Source organism: Zophobas morio, unplaced genomic scaffold (assembly GCF_036711695.1).
Source record: "Zophobas morio isolate AGI-343-1 ecotype UQ-CSIRO unplaced genomic scaffold, CSIRO_AGI_Zmor_V1 ptg000017l, whole genome shotgun sequence".
NCBI classification, from domain to species: Eukaryota; Metazoa; Arthropoda; class Insecta; order Coleoptera; family Tenebrionidae; genus Zophobas; species Zophobas morio.
The window spans coordinates 6,574,047-6,596,216 of NW_026972122.1; the positions used below are offsets into that span (position 1 = coordinate 6,574,047).

The following is a 22,170-nucleotide window of genomic DNA, read 5'->3' on the forward strand; positions in this document are numbered from 1 at the left end:
AATCGAAACATTGAAAAACCGAAAAATTGAAAACTCGGAGAGTTACTTATCGTAAAATTAAAGAAAAAAAAATGAAAAACTGCAAATCGAAAAATTGAAAAAGTCAAAATTGGAAAAACAAAAAATGATAAAGTCGGAACATTGAAAAATCGAAAAATTATAACAATAAAGAAATAAAAAATCCAACAGAAAAATTGCAAATCAGAAATTGAAGAAACAAAAAATTGAAAAATCGAGAAACAAAAATTTTAAATTGAAAAACGAAAAATTAAAAAATCTAAAATTTAAAAATAGAAAACTAAAAACCGAAATATTGAAAAAATAAAGTAAATAAAAAACCGAAACGAGAAATTAAAAAATTAATTGAAAACTCGTGAAATTGTAAATCAAAAAATTGCAAAATCTGAAAATTGGAACAGTGAAAAATTTAAAAATGAAAACTGGAAGAGTTACATATCGTAAAATTAAAGGAAAGAAACAATTGAAAAATTACAAGTCGAAAAATTGAAAAACCTAAAACACGAAAAACAAAAAATGATAAAATCGGAACTTTATAACAATAAAGATAATAAAAAACCGAAAAGAAAAATTGCAAATCGAAAATGTGAAGAAATGAAAAATTAAGAATCGAAAATTGGAAAATTAAAAATGGAAAAATTGGAAAATCGAATAAATGAAAAAGTTTTAAAATCCAATAACATAATAGAAAATTGGAAAATTTCAAAATCGTAAAATTGAAGAAGTGAAAATTTTTTAAAATTATGATTAGTATTACATATTTAAAATTAAAAATTGCAAACCAGAAATTGAAGAAACAAAAAATTGAAAAATCGAGAAGCAAAAATTTTATATTAAAAAAAAACGAAAAATTAAAAAATCTAAAATTGAAAAATAGAAAAAGTAAAAACTGAAAAATTGAAAAATATCACACTGAAAAAAAAGAAAAATTATAAAATCGAAACAGTGAAAAACCGAAAAATTGTAACAATAAAGAACTAAAAAACCCAACAGAAAAATTGCAAATCAGAAATTGAAAAAACGAAAAATTGAAAAATCTAGAAACAAAAATTTTAAATTAAAAACAACGAAAAATTAAAAAATCAAAAATTGAAAAATAGAAAACTAAAAACCGAAAAATTGAAAAAATAAAGTAAATAAAAAACCGAAACGAGAAATTAAAAAATTAATTGAAAACTCGTGAAATTGTAAATCAAAAAATTGCAAAATCTGAAAATTTAAAAATTCTAAAATTGAAAAATAGAAAAACTAAAAACTTATAAATTGACAAATATCACACTGAAAATAAGAAAAATTATAAAATCGGAAGATTGCAAAACCAAAAATTGAAAAAATAGAGAAAATAAAAAACCGAAACGAGAAATTTAAAATTAAAAAAAAATTGACACTGACAGTTATATTTCGTGGCAGCCATCTGACATTAAAATATCTATCTCTACACGCTTAAAATGCGTCATAGTTATTTATCCTCACAACGTCAACACGGTTAGTGTAGATCAAGAACGGTCGTCATAATTGGAGTTCTGATAGCGGAAATAACTTCGTATCACCAGTAATCGGAAGAGTTTAGAGTACGGTTTCCAGTAACAAAGCGAAGATGATAGCAGCTATTAAAATAAAACCTTGTCTGGAGACAATCTGCAAACTTAAATTTAAATTAAAAATACCTCGTCAGAATGTGTCGACTCCAGATCACGTTTCCGACGCAAATAAAAGCATGATGGACATCAGATTCTTTTTTCTGTGTCTTTTCCGTTTGTTTAAATCACCAACTTGTGTTAAGAGTGGGGGAATGACACTACTCATGGACACCAAGAGCAAGTTGAGATAATTAAATTAACAATGATATGTATAGTGGTGGAAATACCCTAGGTAAAATTTTTTCTCTTTTTATCTTATGCACTTTGTGTGAAAAAAAAATTATCAAATTTTGAGTATGTCGTAGAAATTTTATGTCAAATTTTGAAATTTGTCATCAGAATTATTTCTCTTTGATTTATGAACGTTTTACTACTTTGTTTAATTACGACGCCTTTTTCTGGATGAAACATGGATATTTAGTAAGGGTAGTACATATATGTAAAAAAATATGGCAAGCACACTGCAAAAACGTCACAGTCTAAGTACTTTGAACAGTGATATTTCCACAACTTTAGTCCATAGCGATCCCGTTACTCTCACTTCGCCTTGTTACCTTACTTTAAAGGCGTTTCTGGCATCCAGGTAAACAAAACATCAATTGGCTTTGTTCGCAGGCAAGTTCAAGCGTCACGGATTGCAACGCAACATTGTCTGAACAATAATGGCACGCGAGCGTTCCAAGTCAAGGAGCTTCGTAATTATCATTACTATGCAAAGTTCATTGGATGATTATAGTTTTTTGTTGAACGAAGAGTCTAGCCGGCGGCACTGACGTCCTTTAGTTTAATAAACAAGGCATGTTTTAAACGCATTTTTCATAATTTAATTATTATTCCTCAAGTTCCACCAGCTGCCGCTCGCCGGTTTCCGACATGGTGTTGAGAGTACGCGACAACAAAACGAGCGCCACGGAAAAATTCTTGTAATTGTTTCAACTTGGCGATGTTGCACATTATTGCTTTAAATTAAAATGGAAATTAGGGTTTGTGAGTTGCGACGCTGGAGGCAGCAAGATGCAAGGAGGAATGCAGCTGACGTACGAATCAGAATTTCTAATTCTGGCATTGGTGAATTCCTGATGATCACTTCATGGTTTTTAATTCTGTAAATCGGGGATTTTTGCATATTAAAGGCGATGATGTTGTCTAATCTGGACTAATTAAGTGGATGTTAAATAGTTTTACTTCCTGAACGTAAGCTAAGGAAGTATTGTTATCGAGTCTATTAAACGAATCTCTAGTTTTATGTTTTCTCGACGTTGTGTGACTCCTAGAATAGGAAATAATAGGATCTCCGTTCCCGTCTGTGTGTCTGTCGTCTGTCCGATTTTTTTTTTATGTTGTCAAATTTTATATGTGTGTGTTGGTAATATTGTGTAGATAGTAAAACGCTAATCAAAATTTGGATAAACATCCCCACTAACAATAGGATGACATCACCTCCAAAATGTACATTAGTAAATACTATATATTTCAATTTTATAAAATAAGACATCACATGGGATTTTTTTTTTCGATTTGATGTCACAAGGCGTCATTTCTTTGGATTTTTCAAAATTTCTTTCGATTTTATAATTTCCCGTTTATTCAGTTTTGCAGTATACGATTTTTCGATTTCTTTAATTTTCTATAAATTGCGGTTTTACGATACATATTTCGTTTTTTCGATTTTGCATTTTTTCGATTTTTAAATTTCTCAGTTTGCAATCTTTCGATTTTTCAGTTTTTTGTTTTTGATTTTTGAATTGTACAATTTTTTTGATTAACAAAGTTGAAAAATCAAAAAATTAAAAAATCGGAAAAAATTGAAAAACCGAAAAACTGAAAAAAATGAGAAATTGCAAAATCGAAAAAGCGGAAATTCGAAAAATTACAAATCAAAGAACTAAAAAACGAGACATTGAAACACTGAAAAATTAAAAATCGAGCAGCTTAAAATCGAAAAATTGTGAAGAAGAAAAAACAAATTGAATCGAGTTATTGGAAAACCTAAAAATTGTAAAATCGAAAAATTATAGAATTGTCAAAATTGTGAAGTCGAAAAACTGTAATATTTAAAGATCCAAAAATTGAAAAATTAAAAAATCGAATAAATGAAAAAGTTTTAAAATCCAATAATTGAAAAATGAAAAAATTCCAAGATCATGAAACTTTAAAGGTGCACAATTTTTTAAATTGTAATTATTATTACATAGTTAAAATGACTGCGTGCTAGAAAAATTGGAAATAAAAAATTGGAAAATCGAGGACCTGAAAATTCTAAAATAAAAAAACCAAAAGTTAAAAACTCTAAAAGTTGAAAAATCAAAAAACTGAAGAAATTAAAAATTAAAAAATTGGTCTAAGGAGTTTAGACAGTACTTCCCTCGCTGTCGGAAACGTGGCGACTGCATACCTATCATGTTTTTTTCGCAGTAGATTTCAAAGCAATCGGTTTTCCTGAGTAAATCAATAAAATAAATTTTTGCACTCATGACCTTTTTTGATAGCTTTCGCGCATTCACCAGAGTGCGGGAGGTCGAACTTCCCGCACACGTGCATTTAACTTCCCGTTGCCATGGTAACCTTAAAATACTCGGGTAGTGTCAACATTGTGACGTGTTGACGGCGCTGTCAATGGCGTTGTTTATAAATAACTCACAGTTAATCTCTCCAGTTTAAAGGTTTATTCGTCGCAAAAAATATTGTACACAACACGTTCGTGAGCCTGCTTCCCGCATTCACGCAAATGCGGCACTCCCTTCGGTCGTGCCTCAAACAAGCGTTCATGCGGGAAGCAGGCTATCCCGAACTAGTTGCGTAAATTACTATTACGCATTCATTAATTTTTTTGGGTCACCCTGTATATGCAAATCCAAAAAATATGAATGGGATGATAAATTACAAGTATAGACTCATCATATTTTATACATTTTAGATAGGAAATATTCGGCAAAATTTTGAGTTGACGTCATCAATTTTTTGGAGGGGATAAGTAAATATATTTTCATTAAAAACTTATCATGACTTTTCTAACCTTAAAACATCTGCAAGATTTCAAAGCATTCGGTTTTCCAGATTCAAAATTAAATTGCAAAATGTTGTTTCATAATTTTTATTTTTTTTCCAAAAATCTGGACGATTCGGGTAAAAACTCAACTCGGAGTCATAAACTACATGTATAGGACTATGCTATTTTATACAATTTAAACCCCTGTACTATGTACTATTTTGAAGTGACGTCATCGCATTAGTACTGGGGATGATTAGACAAATTTTGGTTAGCGTTTTACCATCTACATGATATTCCTAATATAAGTACAAAATTTCACAACAATCGGTTGAGTACTTTCGGAGATTATCTGTATTATTAGACAGATAATCTCAGCACAGGCGGACAGACAGACGGAAACGAGAGACCTATTTTTTCGTCCTCTTGGGGTCATGAAAGGTTGAGAAAACGTAAAAGTAGAGAGTCGGCCGACGGACTCGATTACAATACTTCCTTTGCTTACACTCGGGAAGTAAAAATCGAAAAATTCGAAAATGAAACTGCATGTCGCAAAATTGCAAAATCTAAAAATTGAAATATCCAGAAGTTTGAAAAACTGAAAAATTTAACAAGGAAAACTGGGAGGGACACAAATCGTAAAATTGAAGAAACAAAAAAAATTTGAAAAATTGCAAATCGAAAAATTGATGAAAAGAAAAATGAAATAATTGACATTAAAAAACTAAAAATTATAAATCTGACGCATTGAAAACTCTTAAATTTGTAGTAAAAATGAAGAAAATAGACAGCTGAAAGAAAGTTTGAATAATTGACAAATTAAAGAATCGATAAATTGAAAAATAAAAAAACTCGAGGAATTTTAAATCAAGAAACCCCAAAATCTAAAAACTGAAAAACTCAAAAGATGGGAAATTGAAAAACTAAAAAATGTATGCATGAAAGCTCGATAAATTCTCAAAAATTGAAGAATTGAAAAATTCAAATTAAAAAAGCGTTGTTTTTGCACTGGTTTTAACTTTGGAGTAAGGAACAAATTTCGCAAATTTTTTTTATAATTTTTCAAAGAAGCGGGATTTGTGGGACGAGGAAAGTTCTGTCGAAATGACTTTCGGTCATTTTTTTTGTTTAATTTGCGTAATTAGACAATAAAATGGTGAAAAAAAAACAATCTCCAGCTCCCTTATTTCTGTAAAGTATATTCTGGATATAAAGATTTTTCTTGAAAGAAAGCAAAAACAGAGGATTTAGTAATTTTTTTTATTGTTGTCGTTATTTTTAGTTGTTGAAACTTGAATCATACTGTTGTAGTATATTGTCAGTTATCATATGTTTTGTTGGAAGAGTTGGCAATTTTCATAATTTTTTAAGGACAACCACCAGTTGAATGAGGAAATATTCGATGTCAATTTTTTAAAATGAAACATTATAAGTCACAATATTCCCTTAGATTATAGAATTATGAAATTAACCATCTGATGAGTGAGGATCAAAGATGGTTATACAGGAAACACTCCACGTAAATATTTTAGACCGAACTTCCCTCGTCTCTGAAGTACAAGCGAAGAACTACAGATTCTTCGAAAAATTATAAAATTAAATTTTGCGATTTTTTGATAACCCGTACAAGTTAAAAGTAAAAGAACGTGTGGAATGTTAAAATACAAGTAAAGAAAAATGCTATGCGTATGTTTCTAATGAGTTTTCCCATAACAAAATTTTATGATTAACATTTTAACAAGTAAATTAATAAATAAACAATTAAATTAATTAAAAAAGTAAACAATACATCAATTTGAATAGGTGCAGTGTAACACTAATAATAACAGTACTCTGTAATGTGAATGCATTGTTGAACTACACGTATCAAGTCATAATATTTTGCATATGTCAGATACGATTTATTAGGCAAAATTTTGATTAAATAATTATTTACAAAGCTTATGATGACTTTAAAACGTTTTGCTAGATTTCAAAACTTGGACTGTTTCAAAGATTATCTGTCTAATAAAAATTGACACAGATGACAGGCGGTAGACAGAAACAGACAGACCGACAGACGTAAACGGGAAATCTAATTTTTCGTACTCTATAGCGCCCATGAAACGTCGAGGAAGCATAAAAGGAAGCAGTCGTCCGATGTACCCTATTACAATACCTTCTTAGCTTAAAAAGTGAGAAAATATATTTTAGGTGCATTGGGTAAGAAAAAGCATGAAAGTTTAGGATGCTGTAACTGAGTGATCGCATAATCAAAATGTTCGGAAAATTCCAACACAAATAAGCGACAATTGTGGATGAGGTCAAAGTATGACATCGATATTTGTTGTTTTGTGTTTTCTCTATCGGTTTTTGTAAATTATGTGTTAACTTGTTTTTCTTATCAACATAGAATATTGTATCCTGTACATATATACAACCTGATATTATTATTATTATTATTACAGAATATCTAAAATTACTCTTGAAGAAAACTCTAATTTTGAAGAAAATGGTATGTTTACACACTACAATATAAATTAAAAAATAATAAAAAAAGAAGGTGGATTCATAAACCACAAATACAGGAGTTTATTATTTTAAAAAATTTGAATAGTATGTACAAAATTTTGATATGACAACGTCACGATGATCATGCAAATTTAGTAGCATGAGAGACCGAGTCTTTTGAAGTATTATTTCATTCTACATATTATACCAAAGAAAAAAATCGTGAATTTCAAAAAAGAAAATTAAAAAAACAATGATAATTTTTTATTCTTCATTATTTCATAAATGTTTGTTTCTTTTTCGCATGTTTTTTTGTTAACTTTGGTATCACTTGTAACGAGGGGCCACTAGTTCAAGGTCACAGCGCATCACTATGACGCCATTTGATTCATACGTTTTAAATTTAAAAATTGTATTTCCAGAGGTTCCAAAGCTATAGAGTGCGGGAGATTACTATAAATACCCCTGGATATTAATTATTTTACTATAGATATTTGCTAAAAATTAAATTTGGTAGCAAGCTGAATATTAGGTATATAAAAACACAGTAAAATATAAAATGTAAAATGTGTGACGGTTATGGGTCCATGATACTAATTAATTTAGCCCCAAATGGGTCATATTTACGTTTTTTTTTCAGGCGATGAAACCACACGCTTATTTTTTAACAACTAGAAACTAAAATTCTTTAGAATAATATTAAATTTCCATCTGGATCTGGTTAGTGGTTATGTATGCATGTAATAAATAACCAGTTCTTCTAAAAATGTTAAATAGTTTTAAATATTTCACACTTTTTATTACTGATTACCGTGTGCTTTTAGCGCCATTATATCTGACTGTTTATCTAATAATTGCCAAGGATGAATTATTATTAAAGTTGCCCACCGCAAGATGGGTATCTTCTACAACCTATAATAACATTCCATCTGTTTTCTTCAACACGTCCAGTGCCTCAGTACTATTTCTCATACTTAACACGACATTGTCAACTATCTGACCTAAAATTTTAATTCGTCCTCGTATCTCGCATCGCTAGACAAATATCTCCAGTAACGAGGAATTGTTCCAATTCTTAACCCATGAAGACATCACGCAATTAAACCAACGCTCATTGCTTATCCTGTCCCATCGGAAATTATTATAATCAAACCTAATTGTTAGGAAAATGATCCATAATTATATAACGAAGCCCATTACAGGTTAAAATTTACTGCTACCACATATCCTCTAAACAAGGGCGAATAATCGCCGCAATCAAGTTGACAATTAGGTGCTAAATATAGTAGCAGTAAATTGTGGGACCATGTTTTATGCACCAGAAAAATCCCTGCCTACTGCCATTTAATGACCACGTAAGGAAACCGCATATTTTAACCACTAGGCGGCTCCTGCATTGTATTGTTGTACTCCACATAAAATGGTAATTGGGTCTTTTTTCCGCGCGCGCTGACATTTCGATATGAGTAACGCTTCGGTTATCTTATTGTTATTTTCATTTTCGCAACCACGCATTCATTTCCGATAAGAAAAGTCACACGTTTCTGATAAATTCTATGATTATTTTTCCAGCTATGGAAGCGTTGGAAATGTGGATAAATACCAGAAAAATGTCTACCTAGTATCATCGTCCCCTAAAAATTACTACATATTATTTATTTATATCATTGCATCAGGTTATGGATCCAAGTTAAATTTAAAACAATCGTTTGGATCCACCTCGTTAAAAATCACCTATACCTATACTATTTTAAAATGACGCATTTCTAATAATACGTTTGTTCATATTTTTCCAGCAATGGAAGCCTTGGAGACGTGCATAAATTACTGGGAAGACGCGCTAGCCTTGTACCGGTCGAGAGATGGCGGAGGAGCTTTGGCAGTGCTGGGACCGGAAGAGGCTAATTTCTGCAGGGACTTGCAACATCTCCTAGACGCCGCGATTGAATTGCAGGACAAATCGGAAATGTTGTTCTTAGATCAGAGGTCGGTTCTGTTCAGACCCGAGAGTGGCACACACCTTTCGGAAAATGGAATTGATGCGGATTTGTCGGGCGGAGAGAGCTTTGCTTCAGCTCAGGACGTTGTAAGTAGAAAATGGAAAATATTTACTTTGCACTCACCGTGATTTGTGTCATTGAACACTGAAGTGTCGTTGCTGTTCGAGGGCTGATTTTCAGTCTACGGTGTTGAGTTATTCTGGGTGTTATCGAACGTGAGGATGATTTTTTTGAAACTTGTGCCGAGTTACGTTTTCACAATAAATAAATACCAAATTCTTAGTCTATGTCTGATGTATTTAGTTGTTGGTTAAATAAATTTCAGTTACGAAGAATTTTATCATATTTTCATGATAGTGTGTCTAAAATAAGGAGGTGCAGTTTAAGGTACTCCTTGATGACAAATTTTATTCAGTTTTTAAAAACACAGCAATTTTTTTCTAAAGATAATGTTGACACATTTGATTATACCTATTATATTGAGAAACGAAAAAATAAATGTGAATCACAAATTAAATACAATTTTGCCTAAACTTTCATAAAATACGCATAAAATTGCGAAACTGCATAATTTAATCATTAATTAATTAAAACATTATACCACGTGTTGATACAACCCCTGTAACTTTTTTGTTTTTAAAGATAAATATATAGTTCTTTGGGCAAATTTGTATCATTTTAAAAGATCACTTATGTGAATAAATGACATGAGTGTCCATTTTTTAAGCTACTAAATATGAATTTTATTGATTAACTTTTCGAGTATGATTTTAGAATATTGATTGTTTTTGATTTTTTACAAAAATCAATCTTTCCATTTATGAAAAAATATACCCAGTGTTCCATAAAAAAAGTTGACGCTTCTACCGGAAGTGATAATAAAAATGTGAGGGTGTCATCACATTGATCTTTTAAAATGATACAAATTTGCTCCAAGAACTACAGGTTTATCTTTAAGAATAAAAAAGTTACAGGGGTTGCATCATATAAAAGAGACAGCCTGTATATAATTACGCAAATACATATATTATCCAAAAAGTGGGTCTCTTTGAAGACAATTCTATTTATTAAAGATCCAAAGACAATCAGACATTACGACGCAAGTTATATTGAACTTTTATCTAGAAATATTCCGAAATTTTCAAATTTTGATCATTTGGTATATGAATGGAAACTCTTGTAAACTGAAATAATGAATTATGAAAGTAATATCAATACGAAAATTGATCATTTTTGGAATATAATATTTAATTTAACGTTTAATAGCAAAACTAAATATTGTAAACTGCAGCAAGAAAATCAAACACTTCTTTGTCTTGCTCATGGAAATGCAAACGTTGAGCGTGGATTTTCCCACTCAATTTGAATTCCCACTAAAATTCGAAGCTAACTAAATGAAAAAACTTTCAATGCGATACTGACCGTATCTGATGCTATTAAAAACATCTACAATAATGAAATCCATAAAGTAGACTTTACTCCAGATTTGTATAAACTTTGCTTTCATGCAAATGCTGCATATGAAGTTAACTTAACAGAAGAAAGAAACAAGTGGAAGAAAACTATCAGAAAGAAAAACAACTAGAAGAAGAATTGAAAATTAAAGCTGGCGACAAAAAAAATTGCATTGTTGGAGAAGGAGCTCCAAGACATTCAATCTAAATAAAATAAATCAACATAAGGGTGCCAATGAAAAATTATCAAAAGCTCTAAAAAATAACAATATTGTGAAAGTAAATGTTGCTCAGGCTCTAGTACAAAGTGCCCAGTTGATAGTTACATATAAAAGCTGGAAGGCTTAAAAAACTGTTAACAAACGAAAGGCTCATCTACTCGAATATTTTACGAAGAAGGCAAAAGATCCCCAATAAATATCAGTTGTGTTTGTGATTTTTTTTTTATTAAAGACTTATTTTGTTTTATATACCTATATTTTATAGAAATAATTTTGTATTCTTCCTACGTTCTTGAGTTCGAAAGTTTTATAACACGTTATGACGTTTGTTTAATGTTACAATTTTTGAGTTTTTTATTCTTCAAATTTTACATTTATTTGTTATCATTTTATTGACTTTAATAAGTTTGCATTAATTAAATATTTTTTCTTGCTTTTCAGAAAATCTTTTCATAAAATTCAGCCCGACCTTTCATAAAATCTTCATATTTTTTAAGATTGTATTGCATATCCCCAAGAAGTAAATAGAGAACATTTCGAACATTTATTGTAAAATTCTTGTTTTTCAAATGTTAATTTGATCAAAAATGTAATTTTTTGTTTAAATTTTTCAAAAAACTTTCATAACAACGTATTCACTATTTGGGGAGTATTGTTATTCTAGAATATTTTGAAACGACTGATGAACGATGGGAATGTTTAGTGACTTTGACAATATTTGTCTCAAAAAGCACTTGTCAACTTAACATTTCGCTGCAAATTTTCGGAAAAATACCTTGCACTCGGGATATTAGGTACATTTGACAATTTATTTTGTCATTTTGGTAAAAAATAAAATAATGCATGCTTTACATTATAAAGCCAATGTCAAATTTCAAAAAAAATCAACAAACCGTTCACGCGATACCTAACTGTTTCCATACTTTTTAGCGACCCTGTATATGTATTTATCAGGCGATCAGAACTCTTGTCTTAATATATAAAAAAAAACATACACACACACACGACGTTCTTATTGCGCATGCTTAGACTCTGTCATTCGAGACCGAATTTCAACTTCGAATAATCCTTATTAATTTTCGAATGTATTTTCCGCATTATTATTTTTGTTATTTAATCATGTGGGACGAGTTCAATGTATAGATTACGTGTGTGAAACATGAGAAGAAATATTTTTTTTGTCTTCCATATTTAGTTATGCATGATACAAATCTCTTTGAAAACAAATTTCTAATTCTTTTAATCAGACCATCAAAACCAGAATTGCTGGCGGAGTTATACAACATCTATCGATCACTCTAACAATAAACTAGTATGTATGTTCCACTGATTTATTCAATGATTTAGAAATATTTCAAAGTGGCTATAATTAGTAATATTTAAACCCACTCAAACATCTAAATAACTATAAAATCATTAATAGTAGTAGCTGAAAAGTTGAATAAAATATCTACAAGTCAAAATCAAAATTGAGAATCTGGTGCTGTCAAAAGCCGACAAAGGCAATTGCATCATAATAAATTTGATTATATTACTAAAGTTAATATTTTCTAAACAATGGCTCCTTTAATAAATTGAATCGCGATTCCACCTCCAATTTCATGTTTATTCTATGTTCTACCTTGGACACTTCCAAACCTTAAATTTTTTGATACACATAAATCCCGACTCATACCACTGAATTCTTCAATCCCCTGTCTGTATGGCCTCCCCAAAATCATAAACCTCATTCCCCGATAGACCGGTAGTTTCTTTTGCAAGTTCTCCATTTTACTATTTTTCTAAATGGTTTAATATCACATTAAGAAGACTTGTCCCATTTGACAACAAATATGCCAATAAAAATAATTTTGACCTGGTTGAAAAATTTAAACATGTAATCATCCTCCAGGTTCATTCCTCGTCTCTTTTAACGTTTCTAATATTTTCCCTTCGGTTCCTCCTGGTTCCCTTAAATTAATTAGTGACCTTCTATTTGAATCAGATTTACCTCTTACGCATATCTTTAACCTGATTACATTATGTGAGTTAGTTTTGAAATATAATTTCTTTAGCTTTAACAATAGTTTTTATGAACAATGTACGGGTTTAGCAATGGGATCTTCCCTATCTCCATTTTTAATAAAAACAATATTGAAACAAAAATCTTCTCATATCCTCAATTTACAGACAAAATTAAATTCTGGGGCCGTTAAGTAGATGCCATCTTATTCCTCTTTCAAAGTTCTCTTGTCGATCTTAACTATTTTCTAAATTTTATCAACTGTTTCCATCCTTCAATAAAATTCATATACGAAATCGAAAATGATATTTCCATTCCATTTTTAGACATACGCATTACAAAAAACGTGTCCAGTTATTAATTTTCTTATAGTGTTTGCAGAAAATCTACCACTACTGATACCATCATATTTTGGTCTTCTTTTCACCCCTCATCCCATAAATTCGCAGAATTGAATTCCTTATTCTTTAGGTTATTCTACTTTCCCTTAAATAATGAAGCCTTTGAGAGAGAACTTGGTATCATTAAACAACTACTTATGAAAATCTTTTATAAAATTCTAGGTCAACATAAACTCACTCATAAATTTATACCAATTTCCAATCACACACTATCTCTTGCTTTTCCCGCTATCTCCTTCGTTGGTTTTCCTTCTCTGTCCATTTTCAAAGTTTTCAAGAAACTACACTATAACATTGGCTTTAAGACTTTCTCTGACCTTTGTTCTTGGTTTTTAAGAAACAAAGATCCTATCCCAATTTTTTCTCGTTTGGGTATTTACCAATTAAAATGTGATGACTGCAACACAGTATATGTTGGCCAAACAGGCAGAAAAATTTCCCTTAGGATTAAAGAAGACAATACATTAATCACTTAATATTCAAACAGTGGTATAACTAACACAAATTCACCTTTTGCCAATCACATTTTAGAGTTTGGACATTCCTTTCACCCCATTAATAATGGTAAAGTCTTCCATGTTTTAAATAAAAGCACCATTCTCAATTTTTTCGAAATTCTTGAAATTTATTAAGCTGTTAGAGTACTGGTTTCAGTACCCCTTTCCAGACTTTCCTCCTACCTATTTGTTAAAACTTTCTATGTTACGGTCCTTCCCACTTCTGGTTTTTTCGCTTTCTGCGCTTTACACTTGATTTTTCTTTTCCTAAAGACATTTTTAATTTTTTTAATAACAATGCATTTCTTCTACTGGGTATTTGTAGAACACTGGATAGATGGATGGCGCCTAGTACCATTCTATTTCGAGAATATTCAATAGATGGCGCTTATTGCATTTTTATTTCTAGAATACTAGAAGAGATGGCGCCAATTACCTTCTTAGTTCTAGAGTATTCGGTAGATGCCTTTAATTTACTTCATGTTTGATTCCTTTCATTTCATAGTTCGACTTTGACGTTGCTGTTAACAGTAGCTTTAACCCTTTCGGCCCTGTAGGTGGCAATTGCCACCTCTAATATTAACGATTTTTTTTAAATTCGCGCGTTAACCAATGTTGCGGGGTCCTTATGTAAATGACATTTACCCACGACCTTCTCTATTAACTACGGCCTGCTCAATCGACCTGAATTTCATTGTTTTTTTGATTCTGAGAAAACGCAAAATGTCGCCACTTTGGCGCCACTTACCCGTTAACCGTCAATTAATTTTAGACCATCAACTGTCAGTTTATAGGTTAACAAGAATCAGGAAACACTGGAAATTTTGATTTAAATTTATAATAGATGAAACCATTAAGCTACATGTGTACTTCAGAGGGCGTTTGCGAGAAATAATTCCAAAATCAGCCCGTAAAGCCATAGTTGGGCCTGCCCTCAACGTGGGTAAGGGTATCGTTTTTACCTAGTTTTTCCGAGTTTGTGAGCGACTCCCACAATACGAACGCATTTCGAAATGCGACAATGATCTCCGATAAGTATGTTTTACGTGTATTTTTTTCGTAATAATTCAATTCATTGTAATAATAGACCTCTGAAATTTGAAATGACAACTTATGATTAAAGATGGTATAAAATCAAAATCAGAACTCTCGTGAGAGTTGCGCTCCAATGGACACGTACCTTTACTTCTAGAGAGACAGAATGTGGTGAATAGAATCAAGACGTTAACATTTACTTTTCCTAATTCGGAAAATTATTTAAAAAGAAAATGGTTGGCCGCACTAAAGAGAATGATTTTTGAAACTTCTGCTAACCAAAGCGTATGTTCTACATTGGTCTACAGTTATTGTAGTTGATGATAATTATTAAAATACAGATCATCAGTTAATGCATATTATCTTTCACTGTGCGAATTCTATTTTAGCGAAGCAGACATTGAAACAAGCTATTTTCATGAGAGGTCTGGACAGTTTCTTTAGTTCATCCACAATCGAAGCAGGGTGAAAATAGCTGTTACATACAGAATCAGTTTATAGAAGCGAAACTAATAAATTTGGTAAAACTTTACAAAAGGCACTTCTCGATTTCGCACAAACTGTTTGTAGGTTTGGCAAAATTTGTACACGGAAACTACAATAAATAACGTGGGAATAGCATCACGTTTCAGCAATTTTCTTCCTGATTCAGATGCTTTAAAACATGATTTCAGGAAATGTAAACTGCAAACAACCGTTTTGTCCGATAATCTTGGGCACTCATCTACAATTTTTTCGTATTCAGAAGTGTCTTTTTTAATAAAATATGTCAAACTTTATGCAAACAAAAATAGGTACTTAATAAAAATATTTATTGAAGATTTACCGGTATTAGGATATATTTTTCCCAACCATACTTGTCTTAGCTTAAAATTAGAGGGAAACTCATGAAAGGATCTTGAAGGATCTGTGGAGAAACACGACGGAACACAACAAAACGAATAAGGCATTTTAAAATGCGAAACACAACACAAAGCACTAAAACAAACGTAAACAAAAACAAAACGAAACGGCGATTGTAAATCTCGGATCTATTTAAGCCACAAATAAACTAAAACAGATTAGACACAAGAGACACGTTGATGAATGACAAATACTCCTGTCACAATTTTTGAAAATTATCTAGTAGTAGGCAGGTGTCTTTTTTGGCGTTTAACGGGTAAGTGGCTCTACGCGGAGAACACGAAAACTAGACGATTGAGCAGGCCGTAGTTAATAGAGAAGGTCGTGCATTTACCATTTGTGTAGATTCCTACAGTAAAGATATTGCCGATAAAAAAGGTGTTTTCTCATGTTTATGAGCATTGTTAAAATATGGCGTCAATTACGAAAAATATGTTGCCTGGTAAGTGTTATTTTATTTATTTATTGTAATAAAATAGCACAATAAAAGTTTTAACAATCAATGCATATCATTACTTGGTCTTAGTACCCGTAATGATAGAAGTCTTGCCTGAATGCCGGTCATTTCCGGGTCAGTGGTGGGTCTTAATATTACTGCTTTGTACAAATAATGGGGAATGTGTCTAGCTCGTTTTTTTCTGTTTTATTTTATTTCTATAATTTACAGATTCTTGTAAAAAAATGTGTACGCAATTGCCACCAATAGGTGTACATGGCAGTAAAAGTTATACAATTGTAGAATACGCGTTTTTATTATTTCTTTTTCTACATAGAAAATGAAATACCATCGATTCGCTTTTATGGGCAGAAGAGAATGCAAATTTCATTACAAAGCGCAAACCAAGCAATATCGGCTCTGCAAGATGATAACTCAGAAATTGAAGACGACGAAGAGGAAACTGAAGAAGGCTATGATCAATCCGACGATAATCAAGACAACAATGATGATCAAGATAATTGTTACAATGAACATGCCAACTCTGACAATAATGAAGAGACATCAGATGAAGAGCCGGTTGCCAGTACTTCCAAGCGCCAAAAGAAGAAAACTACAATCGCTTGGAGGAAAAAAAATTTTGTAGCACCCAATACAAGTTTTATCCCAGAAAACGATGATGATAACAGCACTTCTACGCCAGATAAAAAACAAAGAACGCCCCTTTCTATTGAAAGACCAGCAATTATTAGACTGTATAATAAAAGCACGGGGGGAGTAGATAAAAGCGATTTTTTGGCGGCTCTGTATCGCACCTTCATTCGTTCCAAAAAGTGGACCCTCCGCATAATCTTCCACTACTTCAACATCGCCGTTTGCAATTCATGGCTGGAATGTGTTTCAATTAAAATAATAATTGTTTTAAGAATTTTCATGTAAAATAAATCATAATCAATATGCAATAGTTATAGTACTTTTTCATCTTTTGGAACCTAGTGGTGGCAAATGCCACAGCTTCCTAGAGGGCTTATGGGCGCCTGGAAAATTCTAAAAAAAATAATTTGTGGTAAGGATATGAAGATAGTCCCAAATATGCATAGCGTTTAATTTTAATAGAAAGTAAATAAACTCAGGGCTGAAAGGGTTAAGCATAATTTGTCTAATTATGTAATCACTAAGTTTTGTACTTTGGGTAAATGTATTAACTTTAATGTTTTTTGCAAGCTAATTCCTGTTCATCATTTAGCTCTGATGATGGTACCAGTAGGTACCGAAACAACACATTAGCCCTCACTTTATAAACAAACCTTAACTTACGTGGCGTCGACCTAATTTTCCCATCTTTTTGATATACCTAAGTAGTTTTAATTATATCGATTCTAGTTCCTGTAGTGTGCATGAAATCTCTATATGTTTGTCCAATATTGTTAGAGCTGTTTTGCTTGCTCCTCATAAATATGTATATTAATGATCAATAGTTATAACACTTGGTTATTTTTTGCCAAAAGGATTTTTTTTTAATTACCATTAAAAAAATATGGAACAAAGATTAAGACGTGCTGTGTCCAGATCGATTTTTAAGGTTATAAACAATTTTATGTACCATCGGTGGAAATAAAAAACCGGACCCTGAAAATGTTAGCATTGTAAATAAATTGTTCTTCAAAACGTTAATCAAAATGAAAATTTTATCTTGCAACCACAGTTCATAAAATAACATGTATTTTCTTGACAAGACCGCAACTTACACGTTTTAAATTTCTAATTTTCAAGATTATGTAGTTACTAATTGTGTCCCAATTTTTCTGTCCACCGTTGGTCCCATGTCAGCTCCCCTCTCTTCCGTCTACTTAGAATTTTATATAAAATTTAGTACATAATTTTCTTATTTGACGGCAATGTGTAAAGTAACATATTCATTTGTTTTGTCTTGTGGAATCTATTGATGATTTCATTTCCCCAATTTTCTGTTCCTTGTTTTTCATATATTATCCGTTTGTCTACTTTTTACATGAAAAAAACACTGCCATATCTTCTTTTGTATTTAGTTATAAGCCTATAGAGTTTCTATAAATGATTATAAGATATTATAGGATCGCAGTTGGTCATGGAAACGTGCCGCCTTTCAGTTTTGGACTTCACTAAATGCCCAAGGACTCACGATAAATCCCACACTCATCTGTATAACTGGTTGCCTAAATGCTTAATATTTTATTAAAAATAAAACTAATTCATTAAACAAATTCATTTAGGTTAAACATCACAGTAAATGTTGAAAATGTTCACCATTTTATTCAAAGCACATGTTCACACTAGTTTTAAATTCAAAAATGTACTGTAACATCTTTCGTCAATACTTGATGGTGATCTACCTTCTGGGGTTTCATACAAGTATCATAATCTCTTCTACATAATTTCTTGTACTTTGGACCCATTGTTCAATTACATGTTGCAACAGGAACTCCTGGCTGCTGAGCTCAACTCGTCTTTCTAATCATCGACAACTTCATCAGATACTGAAGGTCTTCCAGGAGATTTCCCTTTGTCGACACTGCCAGTTCGAAGAAATTTGTTGATTACATCTCTAATCTGAGCCTCTAACGATGTTTGTTGAATTATCAAATCATCGTATTTGGCCACATATTCTTGTTTACAAGCGGTTACAGAATACACACACTCTCCATTTACGAACGTCCCATTGCGATAATAATACAAAACAATAAAAGTGTCTTTGCACCGTCTTCGCTTCCTAGCACAGAAACAAAAATTTTCGTACGCAAGCACCCAGAGTTTTGAAAACCACTATTTTGTTGTTTTGAGCTTGAATCAACGAGAATTACTGTAATTCACACTTGAAAAATATTAAAACAATAATAAGTACAGTGACACTGCTAATATATTTTCTATCTGGGGTAGAAAATGAAGGCAGATTCATAAACCACAAGTATTTTATGAATTTTAAGTAACATTTACAACGTAAAATTTTGAGGTGACGTCATTGTTGGAACTAAATTTTGAACTTTTTAAAATACTTTGTTTCTCTTGCCTCCTTTTATTAATCTAGTACTTTTTTGAGTTGTTCAAAGAAAATTAAATATTTGACAAATGCGAATTAAACATTTTAATTTTTGACATGTTGGTATTGTTGGTGATGCTTTTCACATGTAAACATCGAATGAAATAGGAGGTGTAACTGATTTGTAGGAAAGAAGTTTGAGCCATTGAGAGAAATTGCCTATAAATATTGATTGGTATCTGCGACTTTTTCTGCTTCAGAAGGAGAATAGTGAATTTTGATCAGGGATTTATCATGTTGACGAGAACTTTAAAGCCTGTACAAGGCATCGATTTTTATAGTTTCTAAGTGAAATTGTAAAATTTTTTTGTGCAATTTTGATTTTTTTTTTACTAGTACAACCATAAAATTAGAAATAGGAGTGGATTAAAAAATGGAATGGTATGGCAGCGTATTATTTTGCAAAATTTAAATTGGTTTTACTTAGCAAAACAAATCGGTGCAGTAGTTTCAGGAATTATTTGTCTAATAAAATCACCAACAGACGACAGACGGACGAAAAAGGGGGACCTAGTTTTCCATGTTCTGAGAGTTATCAAATGTCGAAAATACTTCAAATTAGCTCTCGTCAAATGGGATATTTACAACAACTTACTCTCTGGGGCTAAAAGAGTTAGAAGTTGTTGTCCATAAAATGCTGACAATTTTTAATTAAAGGACGTACTATGTGTTTGAACCGACAAAGTTTCCAAGTTAGGTATTATATAATTATGATCATTATATTTATGATAGTTACAGTTTTTTATTGCTATTCTTGAATTTGTGGAAATATGATGGACTTCCAGTTTATTCAAAAAACTAGTAATACAACAATGCAAATTTATTTTCACTTGTTCTGTAATCCAGTAAACATTTTTTCTCCACAATTAAAATACTCCAACTTGTCATCTTTAATTAACAAAAATTTAATTTTTGGCTTTTTAGTGAAACGTTTCCCCGTACTAATTTTCATTTGCGTCAATTGTTGCTCAAACAATATACAGTGCTGAGCTCCCGTAACGAGCCTCGCTAACTTGGTTAGTATGGTTCGATATTAATTAAGTTTCGTCATTCTCATTTTGTTTCTAATTATGATATCGACTGGTGCTTTCATGTGAACAAAGAGTGCCTTATTCGAGTCTAGATTGTGTATTAAGTATCTCATTGATTGTAACATGTTCAATACACTCATTAAACAACTAACTTGAATTATTCAACTTCGGTGATTATCTAAGCGGTTCTGATGGACCTTGTTCCTAAAAATTAGACTAAAATCTTGTGAAATGTAATGAGTCAGAGATTTTTTTAACGTAACGTGTGACTAAGAATGGAAGTGATAATGAACAGTTATGGAACAATAGTTCTTGGCAAAAGGACGTTCACATAATCAGTAAGTCAGTTCGCTGTCGCTAAACCTCGGTTTTGGGTTTTGAGGTTATCATACAAAATTTAGACAGAAAATTTTGATAAAGAAATCTACTAATTTAGACATTTAAAATGTGTAAGGCGAAAATTTCGCGACTTCACAGTTATTGTCTCATATAACTGCCACTGTAAGAGAGATTAAGCGTCAAGCTTCTCAGAATTTGTAGAAACAGTGGGCGCTTTATTTAATTTGATGAACTTTGAAAATTAAACGAAAAGTACGTACTAAGAAGCTTCACAAAATTACGAATATGGTACGGAAAAACAACTTTAAACATTATTAATGCCATAAATTCATTAAAGTGTTAACAGTAGCTGATTTCTTTTATTAACCATGTCGTTCGACGTTCGTTTCATACAAATATATTTTTTTTTATTTTGTTCGAAGCATTGTATTAAGGAATCCCGTGCTTAGTATGTGGAGCCTCACTTCCAGTATCATTGTTGTAGTGGAGAAATGCTGCAAAAGGCGACAAAAACATAAATTCCGTGGCCGAGAAATAAAGATTTGGTCGATTTAGAGACGATATGTCTGCGTCGTCGGATTTATCTCTGGAGTTTTTATCATAATCACCAAGTCTTTCAAAGACTGAGTGTGGAGAGTCCTTTCTAAACACATTTTTGTGCCGAGCTTTTATCTAGCTTTATCTCCGATATAGTAAATACCCTTAGACTGTCTTAGTCTCGGCCATCTTTTTGCAAAAATTTTTGGGGTTACACTAATACCTAAATTTTTAAATTAAATATTTTTGATTGTATAATAAAATTTCTGGATTAATTTCAGTGCGGTGTTCCACATAATTTTAACACATCTCTGTTGTAATTCCTCCCATATTCTTTCTTCAAGTCGTAGGCGTAATCTTTTAAAATTTCATTATGGGTGAGGAGTATTAAGTTATAGCTGCTAAGCAGACAAAAGTTCTCGAATCGACGCCAAATGAAAACATGGCGTAATTTCTCGAACAATATTTTCAATTGCTCCATCGATTTCAGATTCAGTTGTTGTTCCAAAGCGATTCATATTCATCACGAAAGCATCAAATGAATTATTGAAACGAACGAGTAATTTTTTATTGTTGTTAAAATTGGTGGGGAGACCATAACCAGTGGATGTTGTCGTAATTGGTTAAACATCTTTTTTTTAATTTTGTTTGTTGAATTATTTTATCAAATTCAATTCGAAATCACGCAGTAAAATGGCAACTCTTACACACTCTCTTAGTTAGTTTGAATCAAAAGTCAACGGTAATATTACGCCTAAAAAATGTTAGAAAAAAAGTCTTAGAAGTCCCAAAATCTTAAAAGAAGCAAATGTGTTGTACAAAATTAAATTTCAAACCCTAAATTAAGTTAATATTCTCAGTACTAACAAAATTAAATAAACATAACAAAAACGAGAAAATAAGAGATAAAAGAAATAGTCGAAAGAATTAAATTTTTACACGACACTTAAAAATTAGAGAAACCAGGTTTCTCGATACGTAAAAGACAATATTCTAGAAAGATATTTTTAGAAATCAAATACCATATTTCTAAAATATACGAAATTGTAGCGAATATCTAAAAAATCGGTGAAGTTTCAAACATTTTTTTATTTATTTATT

General features: G+C 31.4%; 1 protein-coding gene across 1 annotated transcript in view; it reads left to right on the forward strand.

Moving 5' to 3' along the window:
• LOC135130006 (mitoguardin) overlaps positions 1 to 22,170 on the forward strand; it is a 357,387-nt gene that overhangs the window by 329,539 nt on the left and 5,678 nt on the right. Inside the window, exon 4 of the mRNA XM_064057295.1 lies at positions 8,934 to 9,223. Coding sequence (XP_063913365.1) covers positions 8,934 to 9,223 — 290 coding nt within the window. The remainder of the gene's footprint in view (positions 1 to 8,933; positions 9,224 to 22,170) is intronic.